The sequence below is a fragment of the Syngnathus typhle genome, linkage group LG4, assembly GCF_033458585.1.
Source record: "Syngnathus typhle isolate RoL2023-S1 ecotype Sweden linkage group LG4, RoL_Styp_1.0, whole genome shotgun sequence".
Classification (NCBI taxonomy): domain Eukaryota; kingdom Metazoa; phylum Chordata; class Actinopteri; order Syngnathiformes; family Syngnathidae; genus Syngnathus; species Syngnathus typhle.
Window position 1 is genome coordinate 19,846,959 of NC_083741.1, and position 24,831 is coordinate 19,871,789.

Genomic DNA, 24,831 nt, shown 5'->3' on the forward strand with positions numbered 1-24,831 from the left:
TCTTAAATTTGTCCGTCTGAGTCACAATGAAGTAATTGTCCATGTAAGTATTAAATTGGTATTGTCCATCATACAGGCATGGATGAACAAATTCTGTCTCTCCTCAATTAGTTCACATAAATGTAGTTTAAACAATAAATGGCCCTTGACAGATATTTTTAATTGTCTCTCGTGCTATTACTAAAAAATCTCAGCAAAACATTTGCAGAGTTCTTTGAGCATTTATTCTGTTTGCAAAAAAACTACAACATAGTTGTCGACAATTAAAGCCGGCGACCCTTAAAACGCGGCGAAGCACCCCGAGTTTAAAACCACCAAGTACATAATAACATGGTTCTTGTTTTTTCTCTCTCTCTCTCATTTCAAACACTTCCCTAAATCCAGATTTTAAAGGCCCTAAATGATGTTTGCACATGTTGACTCAGTGCTATTAGCGCCCAAGCCTCCGTGTGAACCTGCAGCTGTGCATTCAGTCCGCAGCTCATATTATATACCCCTTATCTCTCTGTTGTGTGCTTGTACAATGTAGATATGCACTTGTTAAGTCGGCAGCCATGGACACCACACTTTCCTGTCCCCACAATGCTTTCAACATTAAATTGCTGGATATATAAAAGGATTAAAGAAAGGCAAAATAAAATTTGAATTTATTAGCAACACCATTTCAGTCGGTGTATTACTTTCCCCAGATCATCAAATCACAAATACAAAAAAATAGTGGTAATTCCAAGTAACCTTAAAAGAAGCGCTACATTGCTCAGTTTTATTTATATGTTCTGTAAATGTTTAACGCTTGCTTTAAGAGTTGATTTACGATGATTTCGTAATCAGATGTGGCCATCAAACAAGGTCAAAACAAGTGCAGGTGTGTAGGACTTGAGATCCTGCTTCCAAAGGACCCTGTCCTGGTCTTATCACCTCAAAGTCTCTGGTTTGGTATCGGGCTCGCTGCATCTTAATTGTGAACAATACTCACTACCCAGCGACTTCTATCTCAAGTATTCCTCAATCGAGTCAGTCAATCACGAGTGTTGTCCCTTCAGTGGTTAGGACAAATCCATTTTTAAAGCTTTCCAGATGGGGCAGAACTTGGATGTTTCATAGCTCTAATATCCAATCCTCCTAATGGGCTCATGGGTCATGTTAAAACAGTTGTCTTTTCACTTGACATGTTTGATTTAAGATCTTCCCCCATTCCGCCCATGATAAATTCACTCCCCACATAATTCTCTCAGTTAGATTGCTCACATTCTTTTTAAATGTTTGTGCTGGTTATCTTCAATTGAGATGGTAAGCAAGATAGATGTGTAACATCATAAATATGGAATAGAATCGTTCCCTGTCAAAACTAGTTTGGAAAAAAATAGAAGCTATCTTTCCAGCAACAGGGTTAGAATTTCTTCCTTCTGGGCTGGTGGTGTGTTTTGCGTATGATTTATCTGCACAATACAATTAACCGCCAGTCCACTCCCCTCATACGACACATTCCCATAATGCATTGCGTTACTAGGCTGCACTCAAAAGGACCGACAAAAGCAGCAGGTGTGCAAATATCTCACGGAGCCATTGGGCAAAAAGCTTCAATATTAGCTTTACATAAAAATTGACTAATGGGTGCAGGGCAGAACACCAAGCTTTTTCTTCTTTTATTTTTTTTATCACAGCGATGAAACGATAGTGTGGCTTTTATTATGTTAATCGTGGAAGTGTAACCAGAAACAAAGACAGAAAGAACTACAGTCGAACTAACTAATGAGAAGACATTGTTGGGTAGGACAAATGTCCTGTAGGTTCTTTCTTGATCCCGATGCAAGTGGGTTATTGTAGTGAAAAATCCAAATAAATTATCGTACCAGTCAGAAGTGTCGCTTTCATTCAATTCGGCTAACAATCTCCTATTACACTGTCTATTGATGGATTATCATATCTTTGAGAGGTGTTTGGTCTACTGGTATGATTACCAAAGGAAAGTGCAGCGCGGCGGGCGGCCCAGTCCCTGAAACATCAACTAACATTTTGCTGAAAAGGGGCTCTATGAAATTCTTGATTCAACTTCTGATATTTTGGAGTGTTCACAGCATGTCCTGGTTGTTTTCTTTGGCTGCTCGAGTCGTCCATGAGGTGGAGTAGCAGATGAAGGCTTCGACATTGGCGGTGTATGCCCTTGATGGCATGACTGGTTTTTTTGGGGGGGGCTAACTGTCTTAATACCTGCACAGCCCGTAAAATTGTGCATTTGATGTTTTTTTTTTCCTGGCTGATAAACAAGGAGCGGGGCGGCTCGATCGCCCTGTTTGGAAAGCATTAGTGGCAGCTGATTACAACGTTAGGTCAAAGTTAGCCAAGGTTAACCGTCCATAATGAAACACTTTAAAAATAATGATACGCCGCATGGTTTTATGAAGGCCTGCTGCTGGCTGCTCCGCTCCACAGTGGTGACCTTCAGCAGCTCCAGCAGCTAATCGAAGCTAAGCGCTCCCTGTAGCACGGAGACTCCGTTTGCTTCTGGGAACTGACCGTCAGATGTGTTCTGGCCTGCTGTTGACCATCTTTTGTACGCTTCACCTTGAAGCTGGTCTTGATTCTTCCCAAACACATAGTTGTTTGAACAAAAGAATGTAACTTGTCTCAGCTGATCATCCTGAGAAAAGAGCTGAGAAACTACCCGGCACATCTGTTCGGGGATTAACAACAGAACTAAATTGGACGGAGGTAATCAGAAGCACATTGTGTTGCTAGAGTTATTCCAGGGAATGCAGCCTGTTAAAACAGTATTGAACACCTGGATTATATTACATTTTTTCCATATTCAGGACAGGCCTCCATCCACGATTTGTTGTAACGAGAGACAGATCCAACACTGTTAGCTTTGGCTACAGTGGTAAAACTAAACAGGCCTCTTGCAATAAATTGCGTTGTTAACTGTCATGGTACAGTATCGCTAAGTGTGGGAAAATAGCACTCGCAAAGAATAGCATCGTGACGATTCGGCATGAGAATACGTTAGTGATAATAAATCGTAGAAGATAATTTGGTATGTCACAATGTGATCATTTAGATCACCCAATTTGATTTAATGTTAGGTAAACGATAAATGAAGACAAGTTTTATTGTATCGTAATATCAACTTATTATTTACCTGGTGTATAATCGTATCTTGATTTTACGATAACATTACGATTATATTGTATTGCAGTACATTCTATGAAATGCACCACCGATGGATGGATGGATATAATTATTTAGTTTCATGCTACAGTTACTGGAAACACTTTTTTGGTTACATTCAGCCTAACACTTGCATGTTCAATAGCTTTTCACACATTTTGATTCCCCCCCCCCGAATTGACGGGAACTAATTAACAAATTAGAAAGAAAACGTCTCGGGCTCTTTCATTCATCAATGCAGCTCCCTCATAAGAGGCGAGCTTCAAGTAGAAACAACAAAGTAGTAAATCAAAGTGGTTTCCTTTGCCAAGTCGGAGCCCCTTGGGAGCTACCTTGGTGCTTAATTAAAATCCAGAAGGATCATGTTTTAAGTGTAGGTGAGCGAGCACGGAATTACAATGACAAATCACACCCCAGAGCACAAGTGCCTTATTTTATTCATTGCTTTCTTTGAAAAAAGCAGACACTTATTTCTTTTATGTTGCATGAATTCAATTTGATATGACAGGGAACCATTTTTAGAGCATCTTTCTAGAGAACATGCCAAAAAATAGGATTGACACACTGTATTAATCTCTTCATTATCCAAATAGGATTAGGATAGGAATTATTCAACATTATTAAGACCTCTCACTGCTTTGTTTATGGTATTATAGAATTGTTGTCTTAATGCTGTAATTCCATGTCAATATACTTTGATATATAGTCAAATAATTATTGGAAAGGATTTAAATTTTTTGATTAGCGTTGAAGCTTAAAGGCTGTTTTGGAATAACAGCACAGTTTAGTACTGTATCCTTGGAATTAAATATTTTTACTTCTTTTTTTTCTACCGTGAGGAGAAATAATTTAAAAAATCGTTGACCAAGACATCCTGAGAAGTTTGTCCAACCATATATTTTCAGTTCTACTTTAGTTCAGAGAGCATTTTCCTTATCATGGCTACATACCGCACTGGATGTCAGAGACCTTGGCAGCCATCCTGTGGGCTTTTCTTGTCCCTGATCTTTCACTTTGTATACATGACATCTCCAATGTGACACTAGCCTGTCTGGGGTTACAACACAGATACAGAAAAAATGGTATACAATATTGATCCATTCCCACAAAGAAAAAGATTAACTTTCCCGATGATTCTGGGTGACTCTACCCTTTGGCTGTTGGTAAATGAGTTGATGACAGCGGGGAAGCCTTTTCTAAGCCTTTCTGGCTGGGCGCCCCCTTGTTGAATTAACAGATTTCCTCATTGTTTTTACATCGATTAATCGGCTTAGTGCAGTTTGGCTCCCGAGGCTTCTTGACCATCAACCTAGCTGAAAGTGTCCACATTGCTTAAGGAAGGATTTAAAAAATTCTGTCGGAGGTGTAAATAAAAAGTGAAGTCCATAAAGAATGAGCTGGCTGACCTCATCTGTGTGAGCAGAGAAACTCTCCTTCTGGTCCAACAAATCGGGTCAAGGCTCAAGTACAGAAAATGTCAATGAGTCCCTTTCTTTTAAGGCGACTTGCAGTGGGGAAACAAGGGGGATGGGTAAAGGAGAGGGCACTAACAGGGGGCGTAGATGGAGGAGGAAATCAATACTGCCGGGGGGAGGGGGGGGGAGAAATAGACGTCCAACAGAACATACAAGGTTGTTTCAATGCGCTCTAATGGCAGAAGAACCAGAGCAATTTCTATAATGATGGTGGTGTTTGTGGGCGTGCAGCAAATGGTCTTCATTCATAATCACTAATTTAATTGTGCTCATTGTGTCAGTTGTGCGTGACAAGCTCAAGTCCGCAGGATTAATTACATGTTTGATCCAATCAATGGAGAAATCAATGGAGGAATAGTGGTTTACCACAAGCTTGTTAGTCTTGTGGTGTGTTCTAGCGTTCCGTTGTGTCATTTCCACTTCCACTTTTCAGTTTTATCTCTCAGGGTTACCGTCGCGACTCATTCGCTGCCAGCTCAGTACAAAGTGATGTTTGACGTCAATTCTCGTCAATGCCAGCCCAGCACAAACTAATACTTGACGTCTCTTCTCGTCAATGGCAGTGAAGTTAATATATACCCTGTAGGCCTTATTATTGCGCTTCAAAATATTACCAAGGGTTGAAAAGGGTACAAATTCCAAGTTATAAATGTGAAACTGTCGGAATACCAGCCTGAAAATGGTAATTATTATGGAATTATAATATGTGAAACTAAATGAAATCTGGAATTTGACGTAATATGGAGACTCGATTTAACATTGTTTGTCACTCAAATGTAGGTCAATGCTCATCAGATTAATACACTTCCACTACAAATAAATCTTCGACTTAATGCTTACTAGGAAGCTACTTCAACCAATTTAGTCCCAGCGCTATAAATAGCAATATAAAGGTCTCAAATAATCCCACTGTATCATCTAACTGACATTTCGCTGTTTTTCCATCATGCTGTAGGGTACGTTTTTCTTGCTCTTTCTGTCTTTAAAATGGCTCTCTCCTCCCAAATCACATTAGCTCGCAAGCTGCATGTGTAAGATCGCATGGCCATGTGAGAAACCTGAGATTTGGTGCAATAATGTGACTCTCACTAGGGAACTCTTGGACCCAAATCTCTGTATATTCCATATATCATAGCAGAGATGTAAGATTTTCTGATTTAATATAAAAATATTCCTTTTACAATCAGGTATTTTGTTTTGTTTGAAGGTATTCAAAGGGAAACAATGAAACGACATTTGAGCGTTTATCAGATTTGACTAATAATGTCTCGAGTTGCTGTCAGTCTCACAGACGAATGCAAAATAGTCCACCAAGGAGAAAATGCTTGAAAAAGCTAATTGCCTCTAAAAGCCCACTCAGCCATTCTGCGACTGCTGCATGTTCACAGATGTCTTTTCCAGCTTTTTTTTTTTTCTTTTTTATTCAACGAAACTCGGCAATAACATTAAGTGAGATGGAACTGTATGAAAACATTGAAACATTTTTAAACACAACAAAGTATATTTTGACTTTAGAAATAGTTGACAAAGGACATTTTCAGAAAAACACATTTGTGACCATCTTTGAATTACAACAGTAATTAGAAAACATTTGGAATGTTATCAACTTGTTACTAACTGGAAACATGCGGCGATTACTTTTTCCAACCAGTTGCAGGAAAAGTTGTGTCACACAATCTGCATTTCGTACATTCTCACAGCTTTCGTTTTAATTTTACCCGGCTGTTGCCGTTTATTCCCTGCCAACTTGTTGATTGTCACTTTTTGGAAGACACATTTCTGGAGAGCGGCCCGAGAGTATTTGCAGTGCCGGACCTCTGTCGGGGAGTGCCAAGCAACACAGCCACAAATTGGAATGTGGCGCAGCTCTGGGAACGTTGCCAGGATTTAAATTAGACAATAACCTCTGCTCTCTCCATATTGCTTCTCTTTTCCAGCTGCAGGCCCGGGCAATTTGTTTAATACAGTCGAGCTCGGCGCTATATAATGGACTGATATACGAGTCGTCGCTCAGCAGTTTGTGTGTTTCAGATTTATAGAGATTGAACAACTGGTCGTGCTTAGTATATGTTTGCTGCAGGTTTATGCTATGAATACCAGTGAGGACAAAAGCGGCACTGGGGATTTGTCTCACTAAAGGAAAAAGAAACAGATGAGAATGGAATGCTTTTATTGATATTCTGTACCCCCCCCCCCCTCCCTTAATGATACTCCGACGCATTCAAAACAAACACAGCAACCCACGTCATAGAAAAACTAGTTGAACTGCGACTTCCAAATGAGCATGTACTAAAAATAGGTTGACGAAATTCTGCTTCCTTACTACTTCCCGCGTTGCAGGCTTTGAAAAAAGTGACTTATTTCACGTTCCATACGGTTGTTGGAAAAGATATATTTGCCAATAATAGCACTGCAGGGTGAGACCCACGTGTGAGAGTGTTCCTTCAGTAATTGGACGGGTTTTTTTATTTCGTAACTTGCTGCTCAGTCAAGCAGGAGAAATAAAACCAGAGTCACCATTAGTACCACTACAAAATATGATTATACAATTATACACGGATATTTGCTAGCCACAGCGCTACGATGCTAGATGGCTAAAGCTGTCTTTTTTATACTGACACAAGACAACAATGATATCAAGGCCGTGTCGTGAAAATCGTGACATCCCGACTAATTAGTTGTCCCGTGTTTGGTAGTGAGCTCCACTCAAACGCAGCAAAATGAGCTTAGTCCCAAATACATTGAGAGCATCTTGGAGTTTGTTCAAAGCCTCTAGGAACAAACAGTGTGAAGACGACGTGGGGGCTCAAGCTGAGACAACAAGAGCCCACCATCAGGCCTCTCATGACACCGCCACTCCAGCTTCAGTCTTCATGCGCTAGCACCAGCCATTGTGACAAGACTACACCATATTTCTGAGGCCCTCTTCATCTCCTAAGCTTCTTTTGTGGCCGTCAGCCAATGGCCGCTCACCCCGCAAGATCAAAGATGGCGCCCCATTTGGCTGGTTGCTTTCTTGTAGGACGATGGTCGCATCTCAAGGACGGGAAGCAACACGGAACAAAAGCGAGGTTGGATGTTGACCTGTACTACCGCGGTGTTGACATACTGTGCTCAAACAAAAAACAAATGATGCGAGTTAATTAGTCAGCCATGACAGTGGAACCTTGTTAGGTCAAGCCATTGGGAATTTAACTTGCCTTTCAAGTTCCCCAAAACTTGGCGTTTGTCGACTGAATATAAATTCATCCTTAAGGAATAAAACAATACCATGCCTTCAACTGTTAGTTGATCCTAAAGAAGAATAAAGGCACGGGAATCTCCATCTTGACTTTGATGTGTCGAAGGAGTGGATTTCATTGACACCTAGACTCCAAGTAGATTTACAGCGGGAGTTTAAACTGCGCCTCTAGGCTGCGTTGACGCTCGCTCGCCGAGATAATCAGTGAGGCCAGAACTGAACTGAACCGCTCCGACTCCAAGCCCAACCACTGAGATGACATTCAGCGGTACTCGAAACAAACTTCCCCTCAGCGCTGCCCTTTCTTGAGGACTGTCCGTCCTAATAGTGGAAGACAGTGCTGGGCCGGGGGAGTAATGATTTTAGCTTTAAACTGAATTAACTATTGATTCAGCAGCAGCCCACTGTGTGGACGTGCTGTTCTGTACTCTTGCTTTTCCAAAACGTAGCCCTCCCCACATATGACGGGATACATCCATATATGTCAGCTCAGCATCGTATTTGCTAGCCTGCTGGGCGTGAACGGGCCCTGTGAGGGTTACAGTAGCAGCTGCCCACTGTTTATGCTGAATGAGTTTATAGATGAGCACAGATTTTGGAGATCTGGTAGTGTATCCCGCCAGGATTCTTTTTTTTTTTTAATGGATTGCTGTTTTATTTGGAACATGTTCTGAAATCCACGGTTCCATCAAGCGGGTTGTATCAGTTAAATCCGGCAGTTTGTTGGCGGGATTGAGATCGCTACATTGCCGACGTAAATAACGTATCACATTAGCATCTTTCAAATAATAGTTCTCCCTCCTTATTCTTATTAGATTATGAGTGAACCCCATTTATTGGTGGTTGGCTATTCACAAATTCACCTCATCATTAATAGATTTTTTTGCATGTTTGAGAATTTGCGTCTCGCAGTTGGCATTTTTTGTATTTAACTTTAACTTAGTTTCCAAATCATGAAGCTGTTTGTCTCTTTTGTAATGTTGCACGAAATGTGAAAAACAATTTTGGAGTGCTCCACCCTTAGTATTAAACTTTTTAAAAAAGTGAGCACAGTAAATTTGGAAAAGGCGAGTATAAACTTGCACAACAGTAATACAGTTTGTTCTTACTTTGGCTCGTTAAAGAAATAGAAAATAAAAGTAGCGTTTCAGAGTTTTTCTAAATCCGAGTCAGTGACATTGTTGGCCGAGCTCTAAAGGAAATTGAAAGAAATAACGGAGTGTGTGTGTTGTACTGCAGAACATATTAGCATAAGTGTCATGTTCCGGAGGTCTTGGCTTGACTGTAAAATGGCTTGTCAGCAGTTTATGTAATGATGGAAATAAGGGGGTTGAATTAGTTTAGTCCTTTTCGATTAGCTAAACTGTTATGACTGCTTGATTGTACCCTTGGAAAACTGCTAAAGCTAATGAAAAAAGTGGTAAGAAGCCCTGCCATGTGTTCACAGACCTCCATTGTCGACAAGGCAATATTTGATATTCAGATGATGCCAACGCATGCAGACATTGATGGTCCTCAGCTACGGAGTTTAGCGTTCAACGCTCATGTTTGCTGATGTGTGGTTACTCCATCAGATTGAGGGTGAAGTGGGGGTCATATGGATGCAATATTGTGTTCACCCTAAAGGTCGAAATAATTTTGTGCAGGATAATAGCTGCAAAATGCCTTATTTCCCAGCGGACATTGGTTCTTTCACACAAATATTCCTGCACTGGGATTTAAAGAATAGGTGCGAAAACATCTCTCAATTGAGACAGACAAAAGAAAATATACTTGTATTCATGCTGGGTTTAAATAGACAGTGGTGTCCATTTAAATTGAGCTCAGCATCTGTCTGTAGCCCTTAATATCTCCTCTCTTATTGAAGAAGAGGAATATAAACACGGTGTGGCTTTCTCTTTATGCCGCTACATTTCATCAAGCGCATGTGCCGTAAGCCACCGTTTTTCCATTAAAACTGTAATGCATTTTTATTGAATGCACAAATCGTCGTTGCCTCTTGACATTTCAGCTGAATGCGTTTTAAGAGTGCCAATGTAAAATAAATTGACTTTCCTCTGCGTTTCACTCACAGGAACGACAAAGAACAAGGTAGTTGAACAAGAAATAGAAGAAGCTGACTCGAATCTTCTATGTTTTTGGAAGATCTTCTTGTCATTTTTTATCGTGGAAGACGACCCAGACAAGTTATTTAAGCTCTCAACACTACCAGTTGGCCCTCTGTTTGGGTCTGGCAATTGCACAAGCCTCAGGTTGTTCACAATCGCAGTCAGTTACTCGGCCCATTCACACACACACATACGTATATATATATATATATATATATATATATATATATATATATATATATATATATATATATATATAGTAATTGCCAAAGTAAGTTGGGCAAAAAAAACAGCACTTGAGCTTCATAACGCGTTCCATTCTACATACATAGAGACGCACATTCATCCGTCTCATCATTTTTAATTACAGAGCCTACATTGTCTGCGCTGACCCATTTTACCGTCAGCTGCGCAGCCCCTCCAATCACACTTAATTTCATCTGGCATTGGACTCCAAGAACAGTAAGGACCTCCTCCTCTTTGGGAAAAAAAATGAATCGGGAACGACACGCCCGATCTCCACCGAGGCCTTTGGGCCCCCCTCGGCTTGGAGACACGAAACAGCTTTTAGCGGCAAAGATTGATACAGGTGGCAGGGGATGTTTTCTCAAGATGTTCATTGAGGAGATTAGTAAATACACTTAAAGAGCCCCTTTAAAAACCAATAAAAACACAGAGCTCCACGGGGATGTCACACAGCTAATTATCACTTTGACGATCCCGATCAATGTCCGCGCTTTCGCTGCGCAACTCAACAGTCTGGACGTTTGTGTTTATGACAAGTGGCTTACTGATGTATAAACTCTTGCGTGCTCATGAAGTTGTCATCCTCATTAGCTGCTCATGTGTGATGTTTGGGATGTCACCTCAGAATGTGCATGGAATAGGCATCTACAGTTCTCGGAGGAGAGTCATTTCGCTCTCTACAGACTGTTTGAAAAGATCTTATGATCTCAGAACATGGAAAATTGTAAGGACAAATTGGTCCCTCCATTCCTTGTCAATGTTGCATAAATATGCTCCTCAAATGTGTATCGTTGACATCTCTGAGACTCTGTGGAAGTAACAGAGCAACACTTTCCATCTTTTGAGTTAATTACCAACTTGCTAAGCGAGGTCGCGTCTTACGTGCGACACTCCTGGTTGAAAACAGGTTCAGCAGGACATCGTTAGGTGTGATGGCACCAGAGGCTACGAACCACCTGCTCTGACAACCTCTTCTCGTTGATGCGGAACACTGTTAACATGGCTCCCCCACGCCACCCTCCGCTCACTCTCTCTCTCTCCCTCCAGGGCGCAGACTAATTAATGGATACCATTCCTAGTTGATTAGCCCAAGTCCTTTCGGTAATTACATTCGCATACTAACCACTCGGAATAAAAGGAGATGGTGGAGAAAAAAAATGGACACAAAAGGCTGGGAAATATATGAATGCACTTCATGCATTGGCTCTGATCTTAATTTGTTTCACTATTGTTTGGCCCTGGCAAAGATAAGATGTTTTATTTCTTCTTCTTCTCATCAACTGGAGTTCCTGGTGACTTTTTTCCACACACACACACAAAGAATGATAAAACGTAAGAAGTTTAACGAAGACCCCGCGATTCTTACTATACCATCCCCCAAGCCAACCCGAGTCTTGCGTGGGTCGAGCCTACTCCACACAGAGCTTCATTGTGCTGCCTGACCCAGCTGCTAGCCCATAATTCTTCATTCTACGTCCTATTGTTCCGACCTTTCACCACGCTTGTGTCCCTAAAGAAAGGAAGTGGCTGCCACTTTTCCAGCAGGAGATGCACGGGTCAGGAAGGGGGTTTCAGAGGTTGTGAAAACATTTCTTTGCAAAGTGTCCATTTTAGTAGCTGAAACTAGCATGTGGCATTTACAGCCTTCATGACTTTAATACAGGAAGTCCTATGGTTGTCCATTACAAATAATGAGACCTTTACCAACTAATATTAGGTTTGTTAATTGGTTAGCGATAAAAACTATTCTGACTTTACGCCAACTATTGAAGGTAATGCATGGCTTGTGAGAGACTGCCAAAACTCACATTAACTCGCTCTGATTACCCCGTGTCAACCCCCCCCCTCCCCCCAACCTCTTGTGGTATCACTACTCGCCCACAGGTTGTGTGAAGTTAATAAGCCGCTAGTGCATCTTGATACTTGTCTTTGTCATGCAAACACACTTAATTGTCATCCCCGAAGCCGCTGAATAGACAGAGAAGCGTCTCATTACTTTCCACTTTGAATCAACCCGGGCCTCTCCGAGCGACACGCTCATCGGGGGCCAAAGTAGTGGCGTGGTCTCGTGCAAGCGGTAAAAATAACAAAAAAAAAAACGTTTTAAGGGCGCTGTGTAAACGTTGGCCGGTGAGTGATAGCTGTCCACAATGAACAGAGCAGCAAGTTGATGGTGTTTTTGTCGTTTCTTTTTCCCCTTTCAGTTCCAGAACAACAACAACTACATGAATATGTCAGAAGCGAATGGCGCCCTGCTGACTGCTAGTGATGTGAGTATACATGACTTTGAGCAATAACTCTAATACATTGTTAGACCATTTCATTTTGAGGAGATAGTATCGTATATCTGTGTATAGTCTCGAGACAATGCAGGAATAGTGTACTCGGGCCCATTTTAAGAACAAGGGCAATGAGAAGAGTTGTGAGGACTGTATAGGATTCAAGTTGATGAGCCACACTATAAAATGACAGAAATGGAGGCAAGAATCAGAAAATAAGTATTTGTGAGCTTAATTGTGGTTTCTTGTCTCGGAAGACCACCACAGAATTATTATTTGCCTTGTTAGAGCTAGCAAAAGCTCATTACAGGATACCCAAAGAGCCCTCGTGATACTGCATGAAGAGGTCTGGGGCAGCAGGAAAGTGTTTTGGAATAGTCCAGAACATGTATGAGTGCAGTAGGACAGCAGTTAGGTGTGATAGGTGGAGGTGGGACAGCATCAGGGATTAAATCTGAGCCCCTTCCTTTTTGCAATAGGGATACAATCTTAGTTGTTTCAAATATAGTCCAATTCATTGATATTCAAAATGAAGTCTGCTCAGAGGAACAAAAATAAAGTTAGATATTTAGTCATCTTCAGATATTCACCCTTTTTTTCCCTTGGGTTTATTGTGGTGGTCTTTAAAAAAGGCACTATGGGCAAAAGAAAAAGCATAACCGACCTTTGGAGTTCATCCTCCAGATGTTCAATGAGCCAAACTCTCAAGAGATTTGATGGTACTTCAATCTCTATTTTTCTCTGTGACTTTCAGATTTGTCCTGATCATATTTTGACTTTATTTGGAAACTAATTTCCTTTTGGTTGCATGCTGAAGTGTCTATAAAACTGAAAAAAATGTGTTGTTTAAGAAGGGGGAACATAGCTTCCCTTCCTTGGTAATCCTTCAGCATAATTTCCATTCAGTTCATTCTTTTCATTGGCCCCATTCCATGAATAATAGAGCTCTTTTTCATTTCTTTGTGTCACATAATTCACCACTTCTAAGCATCAATTCCAATAAGCCCAATACACCATGAAGCCCTCTCTGCTTTTCATATGGATGAATTCCTCTTACTCCATTCTGCTCTGTTATTTTTATGACCTGAAACGTTTCAGCCCAGAGAGAGACCCAGAGACAACACAGGTAGCTTAGTGCTGACATCTTGCGTTGTCTGCTGCTGACGTCCAAGAAGGGGACGTTGATGCAATGTGACTGCACTCGGTTAGAGATGCTCTGATATACTGGAAATAATGACAATGCCTGCTTTGCTTCTCAAAGACAAAGTTAAAAGAAGTTCTGTAGTTCTCCCTGCTGATAGAAACAGAAATTCAGCTTCTAGCTTATTTTTTTTCCTCCCATATTTACGTTATACAGACCTCAAAGGCATATAATCTAAAGAATTGACAGGTTTTATCTGTACCATAAGAGGAGACTTACTGGCCGTGATCGCATAATCATCCACTTCGGGAAAAGGAGGTGGGAAGGGGCGAGTTTTGTAAATCGTGGATACTCCTTGAGTTATAGAACAAAAGAAAAAAACAGCCAAACTCATTTGCACTTTATCAAAAGGAACAACTGTTTCCAGTGTTTGGGCACAGATGGTACTGCTTCTCGCTAAGGAGGACACAGAGAAAGAGATAGAGGATAAGAAGCATGAAGGCTTCATTGTCGGGATTCTTCAAGCCACTCATCAATTCAGTGTACATGTCAAAGTAGGAATTAATTTGAGATGTAGTATTTCCTCAAATATTGGACAAGGGTATTTATTTACACTAATTTGTTGCCTAGGTGTTACAAATTAAGTCAATTGGAAGTGGAGGGTTTTTTTTTGTATTTTGTTCACAGCTTTTATGTTTTAAAGACAAGGGAGCAAAGGCACAATAAACCCCCCCCCCCCGAAATTGCCGCAATTAAGCAACAAAGAAAGAAATTTAGTGTGTGATCAGCATGTGTGCTCCTCCTCCACTAAATTTATAAGGAATGAGTGGAAGATGTTCAGTTTATAAAATCCCTTTTCATACGGCGCAACCCAATCAATTCCGACTCAGGGACATTAAATGCTGCTGTTTTGGTTAACAACATCGATCAAACAGGTTGATTCTTTCAGGTCTGTGTGTGAATGATAAGGCTTTTTTCTTTCCTGATGGAAAATGGGAGGTGATTATTGGAGGTACAGGCAATCATGTTTTCCATCCCAGCGTGATTGCTTACTTGTGTTGCATTTATTTGGCGTGGCGTTTTGATGGCCGGTGTATCATTTACCTGATGCACTTAGAGGATGAGATAAGATGACCTGGTTGTGCCTCCTAAAGCATACATCCTTACTGGCAAAAACGTTGACTGCAATCCAGTAAGATTCCACGTCGATGTATCACTTTACTTAGTCAATCACATTAGAGACATCTAATGAACTATAAATATGTAGAAATGGACTACAAATTTGAAATAATGTTGATTAGGGCTTACAGTGGGTGATGTTGTCATTTGAGCAGTTGCACTCTGGCTGTCTGCTGATTTGAAACTGGATCCTTAATCCTGCCTGCCATTGATTCGCAGGCCGGCTACATTCAGTAATTACATGCTGCTGCCTTCAACATGTCTTGGTTATTGCATCTGTGAATCACATTAGTACATTTATTGAAGGGCTGGGAGTACTGCCTGAAAAGCTTTTTGTTCTCTCTCCCTGAAAGAGCAGCCTGATGGGACTCGGATAAAAAAATAAATAAAAAATCCCAACAACAAAGCCATGCAGGAGAAAATACACTGATAACAATTCAACCTTGTTTGTTATGTTTGTTTCTGTGAGCAGTGTTGTAATCTTTTTGCTTTTGTGCATTATATATGGACCAATCAAAGGGTAGGGTCAGTGAGGTGTCAAGGAAATAGTTCATAAATTCTAAAGCTGATACTGTACAAGGTCAAAACAGGGAATAAATTATTCAACAAACAAAACAGTCTGCTAACCCGAGATGTAATATTCTACTTTTTTTAACAGTAGAGCCAATTGCTTTATTTTTGCTGCCGCCCCCCACAAAAAAACATTTGGATTAAAACCTATGAATATGAGAGAAGAAATCAACAATTTTAGGACATTGAACAAGTCAATCCTCAGAATTAAACCCTAAATAGGATGCAGTTTACCTGCTAAATAGGAAACCAAATGGACTAACACCCAATACAAACAAGCTAATGATTTACTAAACTAAATGTACTTGTTTATTTAAAACCAGATGTAAATACCTGGAAATGAAGATTTCTTATTATTTATTTATTTATTTATTTTTTTTGGATGTTCATCTGGTCTTATTTTTATGAACTATATTTCTGCATAGAATTTCTTCACGTCCGCGAGTGCTAATGCTAGGCTAATCACCCATAATGGCAGCCAACGTTGCCCACTCGTTAACATGAACATGTACTTCCATCCCGTGCCAGCAGTTCTTTTGGCACTTTCTCAACCGTTTGAATGCATTCACAAACGGGCAATGAAAAGAAAATAGACTGTGCGTTTCGTAATCTTCGATCACAGCCGTCCTTTAAGCTGCTCCTGTTGTGGAATTATCTTGGCTTTATTGCAAATGACTCGCGGCTGTGTTAGCAACACCGTGACACCCTGCTACGGCCAGCAGGATCTGACACCTCTACCCTCCCCAGAGAGGGTCTTTCCTCATGGACAGGAGACATATTTCAACCCTCTGTGTTCCAAATCTGACCAAATCGGATCTGACCGCACCGACGGCCTGCGGTGCATATGTTAATTTGCATCATCATTAACATACAGAGGAGATGGACCCGGCAGTAATACTGCTGCCTGTTTCCATCACTGCATGCCATCAACTTCCTTGTTGTTCGTTAAAAATTAAACAACTGATGAAGACAATTCTGATCCCCCTTCAAAAATGCCTCACTATGGCCAACCTTCTATTTTGTTGGGCTCCTGTTCTGCAAAGCAAGCCTATGTCGGGAGTGTCATAAACTAAAGAAAAACCCTTGTACAAGGTCCTCTCAGAACAGACCACAAGGTCTCCACACCAGCATACAGCTTGCCCCGGCTCGCTCGAAGAAGTCAGAAAAGATGAATGGACGCGGCAAAGATGGAGTATCTGGAGCTTTGCCCCTGCTTGACTTGTGGCAGTTTAGTGTATTAACTTTTAGACACATTTATATTTTTTCATTGACATGCTGGCATCACTGGGACCTGAATGGATAGCGGAGAGCTTGTTGCGAACAGCTCTCACTGGAAGTTCTTGTAATCTATTCAGCACTCAGGCAACCAGAGGCTGGCATATTGACAAATTGGACTTTAGCTCCCTGTGAACTGAAGGCGAACTGGTTCTGTTTTCGGAATGAAAATAGTATTAATGGTTTCTGCCCTGGTTGGTTATTGGTTATTAGTGCGTCTTTCGATGCCCCCAGCAGCTAATGCATGTCAAGTCATGATGGTAATATTGAAATCATCAGTGTGTGAAAGAAAATGTATTAGCTTAAAAAACAAAATCACATTCATAGACATTTATTATTTGGATGGATCCGAATTCTGGAGCTTAACTTCTGCATCCAGCTAACTAGTTTGGAATGAGTCAATAGGTTGCAGCCAGGAAATGCAGTGCAAGGTCCAAGCAATTGTCGAGGAACTTACCAGGATCCCTCAGAATGGTACAAAAGTTTGTGTTTCTGTAGAATTGTCTCCTCAGGAATATGAATAAAAAATGTGACTATCAAAATTTGATGCTGGTGCACTGACAGTTTTCTTTGTCATATAGATATTCTCTCCCACCTTGTTGACCATAGAATTGGTATCTTCTCACTGATCTGTGCCCTCTGGGTTTGGACGCAAGGTTGTCATGGTGTTGTATGGTGTGAGCACGTCACCTTGAATCTTTAAAAATTAAACCGTGTTTGAAAAGAGACCTTCCTGGTTGAAGTAAAAGCCTTATTTTGGCTTTCAAGCCAATTATCGAAGCCAATTATCGTCATGTCAAGGATGCTTTTAAGTAGAATAGTCCTGTAAAAGTGATCCCAATTTGTTTTAGATATGTTCCATTATTTTGCAGATATAATAACATAATAAGATGATTTCTAAGCTTTTCAAGCAATCCTGGTTTTGCGAAATTATCTATCATTACCTTTGACACCTTCTTTTGGTTTTGCTGTGGTCATTGTGAGCTTATGAATAGCCCCCATTTCCGCAGAGTGGCTTAACGCAACATTACACATAAAAACAAGACCTAAGTGTGTGAACATTCCCATCTCCAAGAAGGCGAGTAAGCAAATTAAGCGTGTCGGAAAGCTTTAATTCCAAAGGCAGAAGGATTAGGCTGTTTGATGAGCAGATTTAAGGGTGCAGGCAAGGGGAACAAAAAAAGAAATACTCCTGGCCAAGTGTAATCATCTTGAAAATGTTTTTTAAAGCCATCTTGTTAGTGACATGTATATTCACCCCAATGTTTTGCATCCTTAAGATTAACTGCTTTAAGATTGAGTGCCTTTATCACACATCATCTCACTCTTACGTGATCGTCGCTTTTAATGCCTTCAGCAAATACAATATTTTACTGCACGTAGAAGACTTAGTTGCGTATAACCTCACTCCAAATACTCAACGTCAGTCAGATCAACCAATGCGTTCTCTTTCCTTGCAGACCTTTCACACACCAAGTCTAGGGGACGAGGAGTTTGAGATTCCCCCTATCACACCTCCACCGGAAATGGAGTCCGGCCTCGGCCTGTCTGATGGCGAATCGCCTTTCCCCACCATGCCGGAGCCTCCGGTCCAGCACAGGGGCTCACTCATCCCTCAGTTCCCCCCTCAGAGCTTGGACCTGCCTTCCATCACAATCTCGCGTAACATGATGGACCAGGAAGGACTGACAATCAGCAATGGCCAACCGGTGGTGAGTTTGACTGCCCTTCTACTTCTTTGGATCGACAGAAACGGGACAATGATGATGTTGCATCAACTAAAAAAGTCTTCATCAAGTTGTTGTACCGTTCCAACAAAATGGCCACCATAGCAACATGCTAATCCCAAAACATTGTTCTGTACGCTGTAAAAGGCGCAACTCACATTGTTCGAGGTGCGCTTAAATGGTGTTGTCTCATCCCTGACATGAAATGGTCAATTGCGCGGTAGCTGGCAGGCCTGTGAGATTGTTGTCTGAGGTTGGAAAAAGGTGTTCTTAAATGCCACAGTGGGTAGAAGCACTGAGGAGAAAAAATGGAAATGTCAACTGGATGACTGCTTGTCTATTAGGAAGAAAACGGCAGATTCATTTAGCGAAAGGACAAAAGCATGATTGGCCCAGATAATGACGATATCGAGGTGTCGTTCTGAGGAGATACAAAGCCACACTTTTCCTTGTTTTTATCACTGATAAACCTCCGAGGTGTTTTCACGAGAAATGTAAATCGTATTTTTTTGTTGCATCAAACATCTATTGAACATATATGTCACAATAAGATCCATATTTCATTCTTCGGTTATTATGTTTAGTTGTTATCTGATAAACGTTGGTGGTGATATAAATAAAAAGCCAAACTACCGTATTTTTTCAGACCACCAGGTGCACTTGATTATAAGAGTCTCAAGGAACAGGTCTATTTTGGAAATTTCCATATATAAGGCACACTGGGTTATAAGGTGCATTGTTGTTTTTTGATCAAATATAAGGATTTAAAAGTGCGCCTTATCGTTCAAAAAATACGGGACACAACACCAGAAATTCTGAAGTCCTCAACCATTTGACGGTTTGAAGTATTGTTTAACTTTTGAGTCATATTTTTTCCTGGTTCCACTGCATTTATTTACATTCCATAAGGGGAGACGGGCTATAAACTCTTAACAGCTCCGTTTCCCTGCCTCCGTGCTCCAGGGCCCACAAGATAATTGCCGCTTTTTTAAAACATCCCGTACAGTAAGTGAGGGCCCCAAAAGGCTTGTGCCTAAAGAATTTTCATTTCACGGTCAGTTAAGCTCGGTACATCTGGAGGAACCTTGACACAATTACATTCCGGACCGTTCTCACGACTTGCTAGAGGATTAGATTTTGATTCCCTGGCATTTATTCCTCCTTTAAGACCATTTGCATGGCTCATGTGTCTGATTGGACTCTTATTTCAAAGCTGAGAAAGTAGGTTGCCGCTCGTTATCGGCCATCGCACATTCTGCCACGGGAAAAAAAAAAAAGATGGTCATTTTCTCCTGAAATGGGATTGATTCCCCAGAAGCTTTGGCACAATGAATATCGTCACTCCTTTCACCTGATTCTTTCTTTTTTTTGTTATCTCCAAGAGGAAACTTTTGAAACAAGATAAGTGCCGGTCTCAGTTTGCAGACAGTGATTTACGAGAGCCTGAGAGGGGTGTTTTGTCATTGTTGTCAGCACGCTGATAAAGGAATGACATGCTTATGTACGTGATTACAAGCTCTCTTCTTTGTTATGGCTGCAGGGGCCAACAAATAAACAGCACAATATTACAATTATATTTTTCATTTGACTTGTTTGCTTTCTGCTCACTTTGCTCCCATAATCACGCAAAGTGGCTGTAACAGAAGATATGCCGTTTATCTAGTCGATGCCAGTTTTTAGTGTCAGTGAGAAAACGGCTTTTGATTCTTATTCCGGAGGCGTACAGTTGTCGAGTCGACTCTGTCTTTGTCAGTGTTTATGTAGAACATAAAAACATAAAAAATACAACTGATATTACCTCAAAAGACAAAAAAACTAATTGTTTTTCTTTTTTCTTCTGATACTACCAATTGTGTAAGGCTACATCAGGTATGGTCAATCTCTACATAAGGCAAGGTCTCCTAGTTCATATCGGTGCAGGTTCTACAGAAAGGTAAATCAGAAAAAGTTGGAGATACAATATTCGCTTTTACACTCATTGTAAAAAAAGACTTATCTGTTTCAAAAAAAAAAAAATGTGGAAGCCAGCAGTTCAGATTTGCAAGAATTTCTATTGCATTGCCAAGTGCTCCTCTAATTCCCCAGTCCTGACTGCTCATGCAGCACGTAGATCTTGCAAATTGTTCACCTTGTTAGGGGCAATGCAACGTCTGAATGCCAAGTCATTATTTATTTAATCCGCTCTCTTAACAAGCTCCAAACTCTCGAATTTTTTGTTTCCCAGTGTGTTACCATCCCCTCGTTTGTGCTCAAACCCAATCGTACCGGAGGGTACAGCTTGCCAGCGTAGCTTTATTCACAATTTCTTCTCCCACCTCTCCTCTACTCTACAACGAGGGTCCTGGGCTTCTATTTCCAAAGAACACCTGGTGCTTTCGCCATGTCTTGACATGTGCAAGGACACAGAGAAAATTGCCTCAGTCTGTCCTCATATGATTGGATTAAAAACATACAGTAGATGTCTTGTAATGCAATCTCTGTTTACCAATGTCATGTCATTCCACCCGTCCGTGTTCTATTATCCTGTTCAGGGTCACAGGACAGCTGGAATTTAGTTTCAGAAGCAGGGGTAATATCCAACCCTGATCACTTGTCAAGAGTATTAGGCACTGAAGTGGTCTTGTAATGTTAGCATAGATGCTAACATAGCATGACAAATGCCCAATATTACAGCCTGGGTAATGTGTGGATTTGCGTATTTATGGCTAATTTGATATGTTTGAGATTGGCCCAAAAAATGTTTACTTAGAAAGGTAATTGTTTTTATTTTTATAATTTGTTGGTCTAGTAACAAAAATCTAAATAGTGTTAAATTGGACACTCAGAATGTGGACGGGCTGCCATTTGCCTGTCTTTGTTTATTTACATAATAATAATTCATTGTTTGATCGTCATATTATGTTTTTAAATAAATGCAGTCTGCCCCCAGAGAACTAAAATAGCCCCGCCCCTGCATTGTACCCTTTACCAGTACTCACAATTGTATTTTTCTCATTTAGCTTGAGCACAGTTGCTGAAAATGGAAAAGGGGAGGGGCCATGTGTGCTTGCACTCGTATGTGTTTCTGTGTGTGTGTTTTAAAAATAAAAATGATGTCGCCATTTAGAAGCCCAGTAAAGGAATATGTGCAGAGTGCTGATAAACTATCTTTAATAGGACTGACCTTTCATGCTGGCGAAAGTTACTGGGGGATTCATCCACCCATAATTACCATATAGATGATTTTTAGCCCTCTGCTGCCACAGAACATTTCCAAGAGCTCTGCTCATTGATTGAATGGAAATTGAACTTGTTAACATTATTTTCAGTGCTCTTACAGCTTAGCACATGCGGGCACTGTTCATAAACTCTTCATCAATTCAGATTTTCTATTTCATTTTTCTGATATCTTTGTTGAAATTGTATCGCACGTGTCATCCGAGCCCCGAAAGATGACATTCATTTTATTGCTCTCATTCTGCAATAGAAATGCAGTAAATAAGTCATTTTCCTCTTCCTTTCTCAGAGGTTATGTGAGGGATATTGCAAAGTGGATTAACATGTATTGATTAGAGACATAGTATCTTGTTTAGCCGCTGAGAGCCGGAGATAAGGACTTATTTGCCGATTTACGACAACTATCAAAACATCTCGTCAGGAGTGCTGACAATACCGTAATCAAAATGCAAACGAGAAATGGCAAGGGCGTGATCTATTTGTGTGCGACTGTGAGCCAAGATGATTCGTTAGCCTTTATCGTCGCACGCTGATTCCAATTCGACAGACTGCATTCACTGTTCAAAAACTTATACCATTGTGAACTTTTTTCATTATAGGCCTCAAAAGTAAAAAAAATAAAAAACGGGAGGTTAGCAAAAAAACAAAAAATATATGGAAATATATGTTATTATATAAAAACAAAAATACTATCTGCCCATGTAAAAAAAAAAAAAAAAAAAAAGGTCACCCCTGAGCACAAAAGTTTGCCATCTCCAGTTTAAGGTTGTTTCACTTCCAAAGTTTCACTAACATTTAACAGAAAAAAAATCTCAATGCTTAAGAAGCATTTTGAGGTAATCAGCATATTCCAAACAAACGGCGCAACGGCTCATTGGCCGGTCTGCATCGTTGCCATACAGATGGCCGCGACTAATGAGCTCAGCATGCGTCTTTTTATGGCGCAAACGGCAACCCGTCATGTTTTCAGTAATGACAAAAGCACTTGGAAGTGAGGTGGCTATGCAAATATGCTCACAAGCTTGTCCATGTTTTTTTATTATTTGGGAAAAAACAAAAGATTTTCTCACTGCATCTTCCTGCCACAAGTAAACGGACACCTCCCATCGCTCCCCACAATTGTATTCATGATAAGAGAGAAGTGACAACAATATGTTGTATCCTTAAAAAGCCGTTACAATATTTCAGCAAGATGGGTGAGTTCAATAGAGCCTCATGCGTTGGTTTATGATGTGTTGATTTAGGTGGAGATTGAGATTGTGTCGCTGAATACCAGATGGACTCAGCCAAAAGGAACAAATCACCTTCTTGTGTTGCACTCACATCTCCTCCTCTGTTCCATGTCAGCTCTCTGATCTGGCAGCCCTTAGAGACGCCTGCTGGTTTCAACCGAGTTGCAATCAATGCTAACCTGTGTAAACATGCACCTTGCATAAGGCACTTCTAAGAATATGCGGTTTCTTCCCAAAGACTCTTTTAAGGCTCGGTTGTTCGGTCTCAAAGACTCTTTGAGGAGTCTGTTGTTACAACACCCAGTTGTTTCATTTTAACGCATCAAAAAAAATCTTTCAAGAGCTTGTTGTTACTTGAAAGATAATATACGACTCAGTTCTGTTAAATGCAAACTCAATGTTCCCTCTTAAATGCAATTCCAAGAAACAGTTCATGAGTAAAGATTTTTTTTTCAAACGCTCAGTGTTCCTCAAGTATCTCCTGAAAATCAATTGTGCCTTCTCAATCACAAGAATTTATTGTTCAGTCTTAAAGATCATTCCTAATTCTGGATTAGCGTGATTGCCGTTGACAACATCCGCGCGTAGAGAATGGTTAGCAGTGATCATTGATTGTACCATATTGTTGCAGGTATAAACGACGAATAATTTTGTACATGTAATGAAGAAGCTGTGGCACAAAACAAAAATTTGAATACAAAAATATTTTACTTTAAGTCAATCATTTCATATAACATGCGCATTGTGGCACTACCATTTAACAATCCACCATCCATTCCTCTCTTGAACGGAGACACTTGAGCTGCAGGCATAGCAACTTAACATCGAAACAGAGAATCAATACTGCATTACCGTGTAAACAATGCCTCCTTTTCCATTGATGTCACTGACAGAACGTTGGATCGGCCCATATCCGCCAGTACGCAACCAACCCAGCTATGCTGATGAAGTCCATCGCCAACATAAACGGCCCCAACGGGATGATCTCACGGAATCAGCTGACCACCATCAACCAATCGCATCTCAACGCGCAGCTGAACCTGAACATGGGCGGCGCCAACATCGCCCACACTTCGCCATCACCGCCGGCTAGCAAGTCTGCCACACCATCGCCTTCCAGCTCCATCAACGAAGATGACCAGGACGACGGCAACAGGGTGAGGAAGTCATCAGATGTCTGCGAAAAAGCTTGAATCTATATGTATATTTTCAAGCCACAGTCCTGAGCAACATCTATCCTCTATTATTTTAGGTTGTGGGCGAAAAGAGACCGGCACCCGTCGATCCTACGAAAAAGCCCAAGACCCCCAAGAAGAAGAAGAAGAAGGATCCTAACGAACCTCAGAAGCCAGTGTCGGCATATGCCCTGTTCTTCAGAGACACTCAGGCGGCTATCAAGGGTCAGAACCCCAACGCCACCTTTGGCGAAGTGTCCAAGATTGTGGCATCCATGTGGGACGGTCTTGGAGAAGAGCAGAAACAGGTACGTCTAACAGAATATGAAGTTTCTACTGACCCTGCAGTATGCAACTTGCAACATCTTTTGTCGGTTTTCCTTCCATGCCTTCCGTGTTTCAAGAAAAATCTCGTCGCTCATCGATCATTGTTGTGGTGTTATTTCAGGTGTACAAAAGCAAAACAGAGGCTGCCAAGAAAGAGTACTTGAAGGCCTTGGCAGCATACCGCGCTAGTCTGGTGTCCAAGGTCAGTCATTTCTCTCCTTAGCCTAAAAACAATTGCATTGTGAAATCTCAGATGATTGATTCGTCGGGGTTTTTTGCGGGGTCCAGGCTGCGGCAGAATCTGCAGAGGCCCAGACGATCCGGTCTGTGCAGCAGACTTTGGCCTCCACCAGCCTCTCTCCGGGCTTGGTGCTGCCCTCTCCGCTCAATCACCACCCCTCCATGCCGTCGGCCTCGCAGGCTCTTCAGCAAGCCCTACCCCGAGCCATCGCCCCCAAGCCTCTGCAGATGA

General features: G+C 41.1%; 1 protein-coding gene across 1 annotated transcript in view; it reads left to right on the forward strand.

The window, feature by feature from the left end:
• Positions 1-24,831, forward strand: part of tox3 (TOX high mobility group box family member 3) — a 32,205-nt gene that overhangs the window by 5,214 nt on the left and 2,160 nt on the right. Inside the window, exons 2-7 of the mRNA XM_061277431.1 lie at positions 12,443-12,508; positions 18,143-18,394; positions 23,751-24,014; positions 24,110-24,340; positions 24,481-24,561; positions 24,648-24,831. The exon at positions 24,648-24,831 is cut by the window's right edge and continues 2,160 nt beyond it. Of these exons, the coding sequence (XP_061133415.1) occupies positions 12,443-12,508; positions 18,143-18,394; positions 23,751-24,014; positions 24,110-24,340; positions 24,481-24,561; positions 24,648-24,831 (1,078 nt within the window). The remainder of the gene's footprint in view (positions 1-12,442; positions 12,509-18,142; positions 18,395-23,750; positions 24,015-24,109; positions 24,341-24,480; positions 24,562-24,647) is intronic.